The 13,182-nt window shown below is 51.3% G+C and overlaps 1 protein-coding gene across 3 annotated transcripts in view; it reads right to left on the reverse strand.

Annotated features, from left to right (window-relative positions):
* Window positions 1-13,182, reverse strand: part of LOC125446599 (hepatic and glial cell adhesion molecule-like) — a 33,686-nt gene that overhangs the window by 19,776 nt on the left and 728 nt on the right. For 2 of the 3 annotated variants that reach the window (XM_048520301.2, XM_048520303.2), the window contains exon 2: window positions 1,454-1,753. In XM_048520301.2, the coding sequence (XP_048376258.1) occupies window positions 1,454-1,753 (300 nt within the window). Of the gene's footprint in view, window positions 1-1,453; window positions 1,754-9,934; window positions 10,128-13,182 lie in introns of those variants that run through there. The other variant, XM_048520302.2, reaches the window with a different exon arrangement.

The raw sequence follows: 13,182 nt of genomic DNA on the forward strand, positions 1-13,182 counted from the left end.
GGTGACAATTACAATGTTTAAAAGACATTTGGATAAGTACATGAGTTAGGAAAGGCTTGGAGGGTAATGGGCCAGGAGCAGGCAGGTGGGACTAGTTTTGTCTGGGTACATGGTCAGCATGGACTAGTTGGAACAAAAGGTCTGGTTTTGTGCTGTATGACGTAATTACATCATACCATCCTTCACACTTCACTCAGAGTTGTGAACCTGTGGAATTCTCTACCATAGAATGCGAGGGGCTAGTTTATTAGATATATTCAAGAGGGAGCTGGGTCTGGCCTTTGTGGCTAGAGATCAAAGCGTATGGAAAGAAAGTGGGAATGGGATACTGAAATTTCATGATCAGCCATGGTCTTATTGAATGGTGGTGCAGGCTCGAAGGGCTGAATGGCCTACTCTTGCATCTATTTTCCATGTTTCTATGGTTTGCGCTTTCAGTAGAGAGAGAGAGAGCGAGAGAGAGGGAGGGAGGGAGGGAGGGAGAGAGAGCGAGAGAGAGGGAAGGGAGGGAGGGAGAGAGAGAGAGAGGGAGAGAGAGAGAGAGGGGGAGAGAGAGAGAGAGAGAGAGAGAGAGATAGAGAAAGAAAGAAAGAAAGAGAAAGCTGGTTGATCGTTGGTGGTTTAATCCGAGGGTCACCTCACCACAGAGGGGGATTGGGTCAAGAACATGGGACCTTCGTAATGAACTCACGCTGTTGGCATCACTCTGCATTACATAGCTAGATTGGTAGGAAAGTGGTTAGCTCAGTTGGCAGGGCAGTTGCTTTGGGTGCAGCGTGATGCCAATGGACATGGGTTCAATTCCTATATTTAGCTAATGTCACCATGAAGATCCCACTTTCTCAACCTTGCTCCTTCCCTGAGGTAAAACTCATCTCTCTGTCTCAATGAGAGAGCAGCCTCCAGGATTATGGTGACTAGTACAGTAACAAATCACAAGTCACAATTCCCAAGGAATTCCTCAATGATGGAATGACAGGTACAGCAGGACAACAGAAGCCGACGGTCAATGTCTGTCAGTTTTTTCTTCCATCCTGATCAGTGGCTTTTATTTAGTCTTGAAAGAAGGCAAGCAGTATATGTTTGCTTGATGGAACAATCCAGAACAAGATGGAATTATCTTAAAAGCTACAGCTGGACCCTTTTACACACATATCATTTAAGTATTCCCCCCTCCCAATCCCACCATAGGAAGAATTGTGAAATTGACTACTGGGGTCAGTCGAAATTTTCCAGACGAGATCAATAGGTTTCCCGCTGGGTCATGGAGCTGGCAGAAAGGCATGAAGCAGGTCAATGGAAACCAGGCACAGATCAACCATGGAATGGTAGAACAGGTCCGAACAGCTGAATCGCTTATTCGTGTCCCAATTCAATGACAGAGTCCTCAAAACTGCTTCATGATTTGAAACGTACGTCATTTTCAAAGTGATAAAGTATTGAAATCACTTACCAATGAGTTTCAGATCCATGCTCCTGTTCCAGGTACCATTCACTGTGATGGTATATACTCCTTGGTCACTCGGTTTTAGACTGTCTACCATTATTGATCCATTGGATGCATTAAAACGTAAACGGGAATGGTAGTGTTTATTTGGTTTCTGTACTGGAGAATTTGGTATGTAATCCAAAATAGTAAGCAGTTTTCCACTGCTGTTTTTGAACGTCCATTCAACCTGACTGTCGCTGAGATTCGCTCCATATTCAGGATCCAGTAAAACTGACGAGCCAATGGCAGCCACGACATTGCCCCCTCCAGGTGATTGACATGAAAAACAGAAACAAAAGTAATCCATCAACATGTGAACATGAAGCATAGAGCAATTGTGAAGCAAAATTGTAACATTATGCCAGCGGGTGTCTGGAGACTAAAAAGCAAACAGTCCTTTGTGTAGTGTGCTTTACCACCTCAAGATTTCAAAAGCTTTTTACAGCAAGTGAACAAAGCGTGAAGCTGGATGAATACAGTAGGCCAAGCAGCATCTCAGGAGCACAAAAGCTGACGTTTCAGGTCTGGACCCTTCATCAGAGAGGGGGATGGGGAGAGGGTTCTGAAATAAATAGGGAGAGAGGGGGAGGCGGATCAAAGATGGACAGAGAAGATAGGTGGAGAGGAAAGTATAGATGGGGATGGGGAGGTAGGGAGGGGATAGGTCAGTCCGGGGAGGGCGGACAGGTCAAGGGGGTGGGATGAGATTAGTAGGTGGGAAATGGGAGTGCGGCTTGAGGTAGACGGAGGGGATAGGTGAGAGGAAGAACAGGTTAGGGAGGATGGGACGAGCTGGGCGGGTTTTGGGATGCAGTGGGGGGGGGGGGGGGGAGGGGAAATTTTAGAGCTGGTGAGGTCCACATTTGCCTCTCCCAGACCTGCAAAGGACCCCTCTTGTTTTTTATCCTCCGTAGGATCCAGAGACTGAACACCCAGTTCTACTCAGCTTTACTGGACACCAAAAATCGTAAGTACAACAAACTCACTGGCTCCTGCCACCTTAAACAGGATTCCTCCACCTCCCAGATCCCGAGCCTGTCCCTGCACCTCCCCAACAATGTACCCACCACCATTGACCACGAGGACACGGCCGGGTTGAGGTCACATCTGCCACCACCAGGCACACCGCTTCCGGGACCGCGAACGCGACCGCTGCTGCAGTCACCGCCTCCACTTCCAGTTACAACACCACACACACCACCCTCACCGCTGCTGCCGCCGCCCACCCCTCTCCTCCCATCACCGACGTCGCATCGCCGACGCAACTCCGCCCAGCGCTGATGGAAACCCGCCCACCGCCGATGCCACTGCAACTCCGCCCACCACCGACAGAGCCCCGCCCACTGCCAACAGACCCCCACCCACCGCCGACATCGCTCCGCCCACAGCCAGCAACCCGAGAGACGACAGCCACACTGAGCCGTGTCGAGTTTTTGCCATCCCCACAGACCTCCCACTGACAGAAGACGAACGGTCAGTCCTGAGCAAGGGGCTCACCTTTGTCCCCCTCCACCCACACATCAACGAATACCAGTCACGTTTGGACATCGAGCAGTTTTTCCGCCCCCTCCACGATTACTTCTCTAACCGTGAGCCTAACCCTCCCTCCACTGACCCCTTCACCCGCCTCCAACACAAGTCCTCTTCCTGGACACCACCCCCAGGCCTCCTTCCCTCCCTCAGCCTCTTCATCTCCAACTGCCGTTGAGACATTAACCGCCTCAACTTCTCCACCCCTCTCACCCACTCCAACCTCTCCCCCGCAGAACGGGCAGCCCTCCGCTCCCTCCCCAACCTCACCATCAAACCCGCAGACAAGGGAGGCACAGTTGTGGTATGGCTCACTGATCTCTACATCGCCGAGGCCAAATGCCAACTGTCCGATGCCTACTCCTACCGCCCCATGGATCACGACCCCAAACCTGAACACCAAACCATCCACAGCCTCGTTACCTCAGGTGACCTCCCACCCATGGCCTCCAACCTTACGGTTCCCCAACCCCACACCGCCCACTTCTATCTCCTTCCCAAAATCCACAAACCTGCCTGCCCTGGTCGACCCAATGTCTCCGCCTGCTCCTGTCCCACCAAACTCATCTCCACCTATCTGGACTCCATTTTCTCCCACTTGGTCCAGGAATTCCCCACCTACGACAGTGACACCACCCACACCCTCCACCTCCTCCAGAACTTCCAATTCCCTGGTCCCCAGCACCTCATTTTCACCATGGGCGTCCAGTCCCTATACACCTGCATTCCACATGCAGCTGCCCTCAAGGCCCTCCGCTTCTTCCTGGCCCACAGGCCCGACCAGTCCCCCTCCACTAACACCCTCATCTGCTGAGCCGAACTCATCCTCACGCTCAACAACTTTTCTTCCCATTCCTCCCACTTCCTACAGACAAAGGGGGTGGCCATGGGTACCCGCATGGGCCCAAATTATGCCTGCCTCTTTGTAGGTTACGTGGAACAGTCCCTCTTCCACACCTACACTGGCCCCAAACCCCACCTCTTCCTCCGTTACATTGATGAGTGCATCGGCACCGCCTCTTGCTCCCAAGAGGAGCTCGAACAGTTCATCCACTTCACCAACACCTTCCACCCCAACCTGAAGTTCACCTGGGCCATCTCCAACACATCCCTCACCTTCCTGGAGCTCTCAGTCTCCATCTCAGGCAACCAGCTTGTAACTGATGTCCATTTCAAGCCCACCAATTCCCACAGCTACCTAGAATACAACTCCTCCCACCCACCCTCCTGCAAAAATTCCATTCCCTATTCCCAATTCCTTCACCTTCACCGCATCTGCTCCCAGGATGAGACATTCCACTCCCGCACATCCCAGATGTCCGCGTTCTTCAAGGACCGCAACTCCTCCCTCCCACCGCAGTGGTCGAGAACGCCCTCAACCGTGTCTCCCGCATTTCCCGCAACACATCCCTCACACACCACCCCACCAAACTCCGGATACAACACATCATCCTCTGACACTTCCGCCATCTACAATCCGACCCCATCACCCAAGACATTTTTCCATCCCCACGCTTGTCTGCCTTCTGGAGAGACCACTCTCTCCGGAACTCCCCTGTCCACTCCACACTGCCCTCCAACCCCACCACACCCGGCACCTTCCCCTGCAACCGCAGGAAGTGCTACACTTGCCCCCACACCTCCTCCCTCACGCCCATCCCAGGTCCCAAGATGACTTTCCATATCAAGCAGATGTCCACCTGCACATCTGCCAATGTGGTATACTGCATCCGCTGTTCCCGTTGTGGCCTGCTCTACATCGGGGAAACCAAGCGGAGGCTTGGGGACCGCTTTGCAGAACACCTACTTTCAGTTCACAGTAAACAACTGCAACTCCCAATCGCGAACTATTTCAACTCTCCCTCCCATTTCTCAGACGACATGTCCATTCTGGGCCTCCTGCAGTGCCACAACGATGCCACCCGAAGGTTGCAGGAACAGTAACTCCTATCCCCCTTGGGAACCCTGCAGCCCAATGCTATCAATGTGGATTTCATCAGCTTCAAAATCTCCCCTCCTCTTAACATATCCCAAAACCAGCCCAGCTCATCCCCACCTCCCTAACCTGTCCTTCCTCCAACCTCCTCCCACCTCAAGCCCCACCACCCATCTCCTACCTGTTAACCTTATTCTGCCCCCTTGACCTATCCGTCCTCCCTGGACTGACCTATCTCTTCCCTAGCTCCTTACCTACACTCATCTTTACTGGCTCCATTCCGACCTCTTTGACCTGTCTGTCTCCTCTCCACCTGTCTTCTTCTCTATCAGTCTTCTATCTGCCTCCCCTCTCTCTTTATTTACTTCAGAACCCCGTTCCTCTCCCCCATTTTAAGAAGGGTCTCAGCCCAAAACATCAGCCTTCCTGCTCCTCTGACGCTGCTTGGCCTGTTGTGTTCATCCAGCTCTACATCTTGTTATCTCCAGCATCTGCAGTTCCTGCTATCTCTGAATCTCCACATAATCTGTTTGTGTGATGAATAATTGAGAATGAACCCAAAGTGTATGCTTGGGGAAAGAGCCAAAAGGACAGGTTAGGGGGAATGGTGGATGTCCAAGAAAGGAGGGAAGGGGTTAGCAGAATGGAAGGAAGGAAGAAGAATGGGGAAGGGAAAATGGGAAGTGGGAGGGAGGAACGCAAATTTGTGGACAGCATGTGGGAATTTGTGGAGAGCACCGAAATCCCGGGCAACCACCATGTGATCACTGCCCACGACTTGACTCATTTCAGTTCAAAGACATTGGGCTGGATTCCAAGCTACAAACCTTGTTAGGCATCAGAAAGAGGGAGAGTTACTTTGACTTTTGGCTTCAGGAAGCACTCACAGCCCCACTGTTCAGAAGGTCTTTAGAAGTGTTTAACCCCTAATGCTGTGTTTGGGATTTACCCTAAATGGGGTCGACAAATTGAAAAATAGAATTCGAAAAAGAAAGGCCAAGGCAATGGTGCAGTGTGGCAATCCAAGAAAAAAAACAACAGGTCGGGGGAACAGAAAAGGGCAGGAAATTGAACATTATCAGTTGACCAGCAAAAAAAGGGCAATTGCAAACAAACAGGTGGGAACAAAGCTACTTTTGTCATCACTGTGGTCTTCAGTGCCTCAAAACAATGATGAGGTCTGTCAGGGCTCATGATTTGTGGTCACTTATCAGGCCAATTGAGCAGTCACAGGCCTGTGAACAGAAAGGACAAGGGTTGCCCTGAAAAAACATGGGGAGTGGGGTCCAGCAGCCAGGTCTCAAGCTAGGGCTCTGCCCAGTCTCTGCTTTCATTGCTTCCCCGGAGTGGCTGGTTTCACACCGAATTGCACCCTGTTGGATGGAGCTCCAACGCGTGGCACAGTTAGGGACAAATTTCACACATAGACTCACACCAATCTGCCTTTTCAAACAATGAGTCCTTCAGAATGGCCATAAAACATTCCCTCCGCTCTTCTCAAAACCAGGAGCCAACTTTAGCTTGTGGAAAGAAAATTCGGCTTCGGAAGTTAATTATTTGCGTGATTGTTGTTGCAGTCCTGGAGGAACTGACTTCAGCGAGGGTGCCAGAGATCTTTTTCACTCTCTTCCCATTTGATTGAGCACCTTGCAAGATATCTCTGGCTCCTGAATGGCCAGATGTGCTTTTGGCTGGTGACCTAACGCTCACTGCTTAATAGAAGGGTCCTGAGGGAAAAAGCCTTTGCTTTCTCATGAAGAAGTGAAGAGGCACAACCCTCCTATCTGCTTGGGGGAAGATTCTCACACGAAACCTCCTGAACCAGCTCCTACTCATCAGCAAAGACATACATCCAGAGAATCGCCCACGTAAATAATCTTTGCCAATCAATACCTCTAAGTGTCTGAAATACTGTACAGTTGGCGTGCTTTTTGCTGCTCTGTCAAAGGCCCTTGACTTCAATCATGAAACCCTTGGGAAAGTCCTCCAAAGGCATGAACCTCGAGCAAAAGCTACTTCAGATTCAGAACGATATGATGAGACAGGGGACATCTTGTGGCACAATGGGTAGTGTCATTGTCTCTGATCCAGAAGCTCTGGATGTCACTCCAGTTCCAGGATTTGTTGGACATGGAAAGTGCACTCACAACATGCTGGAGTTCTGCTGAACAGCTTGATTGTAGGACAAAGCAGAATGTCGGCAGAGTAGTAAAAAGCCAAGCAAGTAACTGTGGTATACTGGAACTGCCAAATGTTTCTCACTGAGATGCCACACGTAAGGTGTACAACATTTGGCACACGGGTTTAGGGTGGGGGTGGTTCATAACGTGCATTTCCTTCAATCTATTCCCAGGATGTAGGCGTCTCTGGCTAGGCCAGCACTTATTGCCCATCCCTAATTCCCCGGAGGGCCATTAAGATTCAACCACATTGCCGTGGACAAGGAGTCAGATGTCAGCCAGACCAGTTAATGTTGGCAGTTCCCTTCCCCCAAAGACATTCGTGAACCAGATGGATTTTTTCTGACAATTGACAATGGTTTCACAGTCATTGACAGACTCTTAATTCCAGATTGTTATTGAATTCAATTCAAACCCACATTCAAACCCAAATCGCCAGGACATTACCTGGATTTGTGGATTAACAATCCGTAAGTAATACCACTAGGCCCATTGCCACCCCAGCGGTTGGTCAGGATCACCAACAGAACCACTTTGAAGTCTATCGAAATGAAACTAGGGTCAAGCGCCACTTCTAAGAAATTTGGGAGATAATTATCCTTTCTCTCAATATTGGAAAACTGATGTCCTCTTGAAACCAACACCGAGATCTAAAGAACAACTCCCAAGAACATAAAACATAGAACAGTAACACAGTACAGTCCCTTCGGCCCACGATGTTGTACTGACTTATTATCCCACAAACATCAAACTACCCTGCATACCCTACATGTTACTATCCTCCATGTGCCCATCCAACAGTCACTTAAAAGTCTCTAAAGTATCTGACTCCACTTCCACTGCCAGCAGGGCATTCCACACACCCACCACTCTCTGTGAAGAACCTACATCTGACATCTCCCCTATACCTTCCCCCAATCACCTTAAGATTACGCCCCCTCGTAATAGTCATTTCCAACCTGAGAAAAAGCATCTGGCTATCCACTCCATGACTTTCATAATCTTTTACACCTCTATCAAGTCAGCTCTCATCCTTCTACGTTCCAATGAGAAAATCCCGGGCTCCCTCAACTTTTCATCCAGTCTGGGCAGCATCCTGGTAAATCTCCTCTACACCCTCTCTAAAGCTTCCACATCCTTCCTATAATGAGGCTACCAGAACTAAACACAACAACTCCCGTCAACTGAGATCAACAGTGATAATCCATCCACTTTGCCAGATCCATTCAGTCTGCAAACAGGGCAGTCCAACAGCAGCTTGTTCTCACAAACCAACTGCCCAGCCCCCTTAGCACTAACACATTCCACTGGGGAGGCCCTGTTATTCAGACACCTGACATCAGACTCCCAAGCAATGTAGAGCTTGATCCCAGCATGACAATAGCAGAAACACTTTAAAGGACGTGCTGAGAAGCATTCCTGAAAAGATTAGATATCTCCCTTCAACTCCACCACTTCCTCTGGCAGCTCATTCCATACACATACCACACTCTACTTGGAAAAGTCCCTTTAAATCTTTCCCCTCTCACCTTAAACCTGTGCCCTCTCATTTTGGACTCCCCTCCCCTGGGGAAAAGACCTTGTCTATTCATCCCCTTTATGATTTCAAAAACCTCTATGAGATCACCTCCCAGCCTCTGATGTTCCAGGGAAAATAGCACCAACCTATTCAGCATCTCCCTGCAGCTCAAAGCCTGCAACCCTGGCAAAACCCTTGTAAATCTTTTCTGAACATATTCAATTTTCGCAACATCCACCCTATAGCATTTAGAGTAGAACAGCAGCACTCTTCCAAAAGTGGCCTCACCAATGTTCTGTACAGCTGCAACATGACCCTCCCAACTCCCATCGAGGCAAACGTATCAAATGGCTTCTGCACTGTCCTACCTAACTGTGACTTACAAGGGACTATGAACTTGCAGTGCAAGGTCTCCTTGTTCAGCATCACTCCCCAGAACCTTACTCTTAAGGTAGATGAAGTGGTTATGAAGGCACGTGTTACTCACCTTTATTAACCAAGGCAGAGATGTTTAGAGCTAGGGGGTTATGCTGAAACTATTTAAGGTGTTAGGCCACAGATAGAGTGTTGTGTGCAGTGTGGGATCCACATACCAGGAGAGATGTGATTGGAGAGGGTGCAGAGGACAGTAATCGGGGATGTTGATTGGACTGCAGAGTTTTAGTTATGAAGAGAATTTGGAGAGGACTGGAATTGATTTCGTTACAGCAGAGAAGACCGACAGAGGGCATACGTGAAATTTAAAGCAAGGGGCAGTATGTTTAGAGAGGGGACAATTATCTTCAGCCAGTGTGTTGGGAATCTGGAACTCACCTGAATCTACAAACGTGGTGGACGCAAAAAGCATCATAATGTTGAAGAAATATTTCCATGCGCACTAGCGCATTGAAATTGAGATATCAATGCGCCAACGGATACAAGGGTATGGGCCCAGTGCTGGAACGGGGGGCTGAAAGAGCTAGCCAGTGGCTTTTAGCTGGAATGGAGTGGATGGGCTGAAAGGCCCTGTTTTCTTTTAATCCTGCGCTGCAGACCTGTAGGAATCACCAGGATACTGAAAAATTGAAAGGTCACAGAATCCCGAACGGCGTGGAGCAAGGCCATTCGTCCTGTTCAGTTCACACTGACCCATGCACGCTAAGGGACAATTTTCCCAATGCACCCTAACCTGCACAAGTTGGGTCTGTAGGAAGAAAACCGGAGCACAGACACGGGGAGAATGTGCTGGCCCCCCTCAGGCACAATTTACACGAACCTCCACGCCTCAGCCAGGTCCTCACCTCCTGCAGCGATCCCCCGGAGGAGACCGAGCAGCAAGACCAGAAGGGGTCGGGGATCCATCCGCAATCCCGTCCCTGGCAGCCTCGGGCTGAGGGAAAAAAAAAATCAGCGAGCCCCGCAGACCGCGGGATCGGCCTCCATCAGCTCCGACACGCCGTCAGGTTCAACCAACACCCACTTCCGTGTCTGAGCGGGCGGAGAGCAGGGGTGGAGACAGACTGCATTCCCCTGTACACAGCGGGGGCGGGGTAACACTGTCATCCCCTGTACACAGCGGGGGCGGGGTAACACTGCAATCCCCTGTACACAGCGGGGGCGGGGTAACACTGTCATCCCCTGTACACAGCGGGGGCGGGGTAACACTGCAATCCCCTGTACACAGCGGGGGCGGGGTAACACTGTCATCCCCTGTACACAGCGGGGGCGGGGTAACACTGCATTCCCATGTACACAGCGGGGGCGGGGTAACACTGTCATCCCCTGTACACAGCGGGGGCGGGGTAACACTGCATTTCCATGTGCACAGCGGGGATGGGGACAGTCTGCCATCCGCAATACACAGTGGGGCTGGTACAGTCTGCCATCCCCTGTACACAGCAGAGGTGGGGACAGTCAGCCAACCCCTGTACACAGAGTGGGCGGGGACATTCTGCCATCCCCTGTACACAGCGGGGGCGGGGACAGTCTGCCAACCCCTATGCACCGTTGGGGTGGGGACTGTCTGCCATCCCCTGTACACAGCGGAGATTCGAACAGTCTGCCATCCCCTGTACACAGCAGGGGGGGGTAGAGTCTGCCATTCCTTGTACACAGGAGACGTGGGGACAGTCTGCCGTCCCCTGTACACAGCCGGGGTGTGAACAGTCGGCCATCCCCTGTAAACAGCAGGGGTGGGGACAGTCGGCCGTCACCTGTACACAGGAGACGTGGGGACAGTCTGCCATCCCCTGTACACGGCGGGTCTGGGGACAGTCTGCCATCACCTGTACACAGCAGGGGCCGGTAGAGTCTGCCATTCCCTGTACACAGGAGACGTCGGGACAGTCTGCCATCCCCTGTACACGGCAGGTCTGGGGACAGTCTGCCATCACCTGTACACATAGTTGGTGGGGACAGTCTGCTGTTTCCTGTACACAGAGAGGTTGGGGACAGTCAGCCATCCCCTGTACACAATGGGGCTGGGACAGTCAGCCATCCCCTGTGCACAGCGGGGGTGGGGACAGTCTGCCGTCCCCTGTACACAGAGAGGGTGGGGACAGTCTGCTGTCCCCTGTACACCGCAGGGGTGGGGACAGTCTGCCGTCCCCTGTAGACAGCTGGGGCGGGTAGAGTCTGCCATTCCCTGTGCACAGGTGATGTCTGGACAGTCTGCCATCCCCTGTACATGGCGGGTCTGGGGACAGTCTGCCATCCCCTGTACACAGCCGGGGTGGGGACCATCTGTTGTCTCCTGTACACAGCGGATGTAGGGACCATCTGTTGTCCCCTGTACACAACAGGGCTGGGACAGTCAGCCATCCCCTGTGCACAGCGGGGGTGGTGAAAGTCAGCCATCCCCTGTACACAGCAGGGATGGGGACAGTCTGCCATCCCCTGTGCACAATTGGGCTGGGACAGTCAGCCATCCCCTGTGCACAGCGGGGATGGGGACAGTCTGCCATCCCCTGTACACAATGGGGCAGGGACAGTCAGCCATCCCCTGTGCACAGCGGGGATAGGGACAGTCAGCCATCCCCTGTGCACCGCGGGGATGGGGACAGTCTGCCATCCCCTGTACACAATGGGGCAGGAACAGTCAGCCATCCCCTGTGCACCGCGGGGATGGGGACAGTCTGCCATCCCCTGTATACAGTGGGGCTGGGACACTCTGCCATCCCCTGTACAGAGTGGACATGGAGACAGTCTGCCATCCCCTGTACACAGGACAGTCAGCCATACCCTGTACATAGTGGGCGTGGGAACAGTCTGCCATCCCCTGTGCACAGCCAGGGCAGGGACGGTCTGCATCCCCTGTGCATAGGACAGGTAGGGACAGTCTGCCATCACCTGTACACAGCGGGGGTGGGGACACTCGTACGCGGGGGGATTTGGGGATAGTCTGTCATCACCTGTACACAGCAGGGAGGAAACAGTGTGGTCTGAACTATACAGTGAGGGAGGATACAATCTGACCCACATATCCCTGAAAGTTACCACCCAGGTTGATAGTGCTGTTAAGAAGGCTTACAGTGTGTTAGGTTTTATTGGCAGAGGGATTGAGTTCTGGAGCCGTGATGTCATGCTGCAACTGTACAAAATGCTAGTGCGGCCTCATTTGGAATATTGCATGCAGTTCTGGTCGCCCCATTACCGGAAGGTTGTGGAAGCATTGGAAAAGGTGCAGAGGAGATTTACCAGTATGTTGCTGGTCTGGAGCACAGGCCCTATGAAGAAAGGCTGAGGGACTTGGATCTGTTTTCATTGGAGAGAAGGAGGCTAAGAGGGGATTTAATAGAGACATGCAAGATGACCAGAGAATGAGATAGGGTGGACAGTGAGAGTCTTTTTCCGAGGATGATGTCTTCAGCTTGTACAAGGCGGCACAGCTACAAATTGAGAGGTGATAGATTTAAGACAGATGTCAGAGGCAGATTCTTTACTCAGAGAGTGGTAAGGGCGTGGAATGCCCGCCCTACCAATGTAGTTAACTCAGCCACATTAGGGGCATTTAAACAGTCCTTGGATAAGCAGATGGATGATGATGTGATAGTGTGGGGGGAGGGGCTTAGATTAGTTCACAGTCGGCGCAACATCGAGGGCCGAAGGGCTTGTTCTGCGCTGTATTGTTCTATGTTCTATATACACAACAAGAGGTGACAGTCTGATATCACCTGTACACAGACTGAGGTGTCAGTCAGCCAATTAATATCTTGTGACCCAAGCCCAAGGAAACCCCGCTTGCTCTTTATCTCCAAATTCGGCAGTCTTTCACGATTTCATAAGCACCTCACAATCCAAACTGGTCCTTGTTGGGGCAGTGGACCTAAATAAATCACTAGACACCCGCAGTTCACCTCCAGCATTAAAGAGTTTATTGCAATTACACTGGTCAGAAGAAACCTCTGGGGGTCAGAAGGTTTTTCGATGAGCAAGGGAAGCACAGGCATTTTGAAACATTTGTTTCCAGCCCACCAATGGCAACTGCAGACCAATTGTATTAATAATTAATTACATACACACCCAACCAAATTAATCAGTGGTCAGTGAT

This window comes from Stegostoma tigrinum, chromosome 34 (assembly GCF_030684315.1).
Source record: "Stegostoma tigrinum isolate sSteTig4 chromosome 34, sSteTig4.hap1, whole genome shotgun sequence".
NCBI classification, from domain to species: Eukaryota; Metazoa; Chordata; class Chondrichthyes; order Orectolobiformes; family Stegostomatidae; genus Stegostoma; species Stegostoma tigrinum.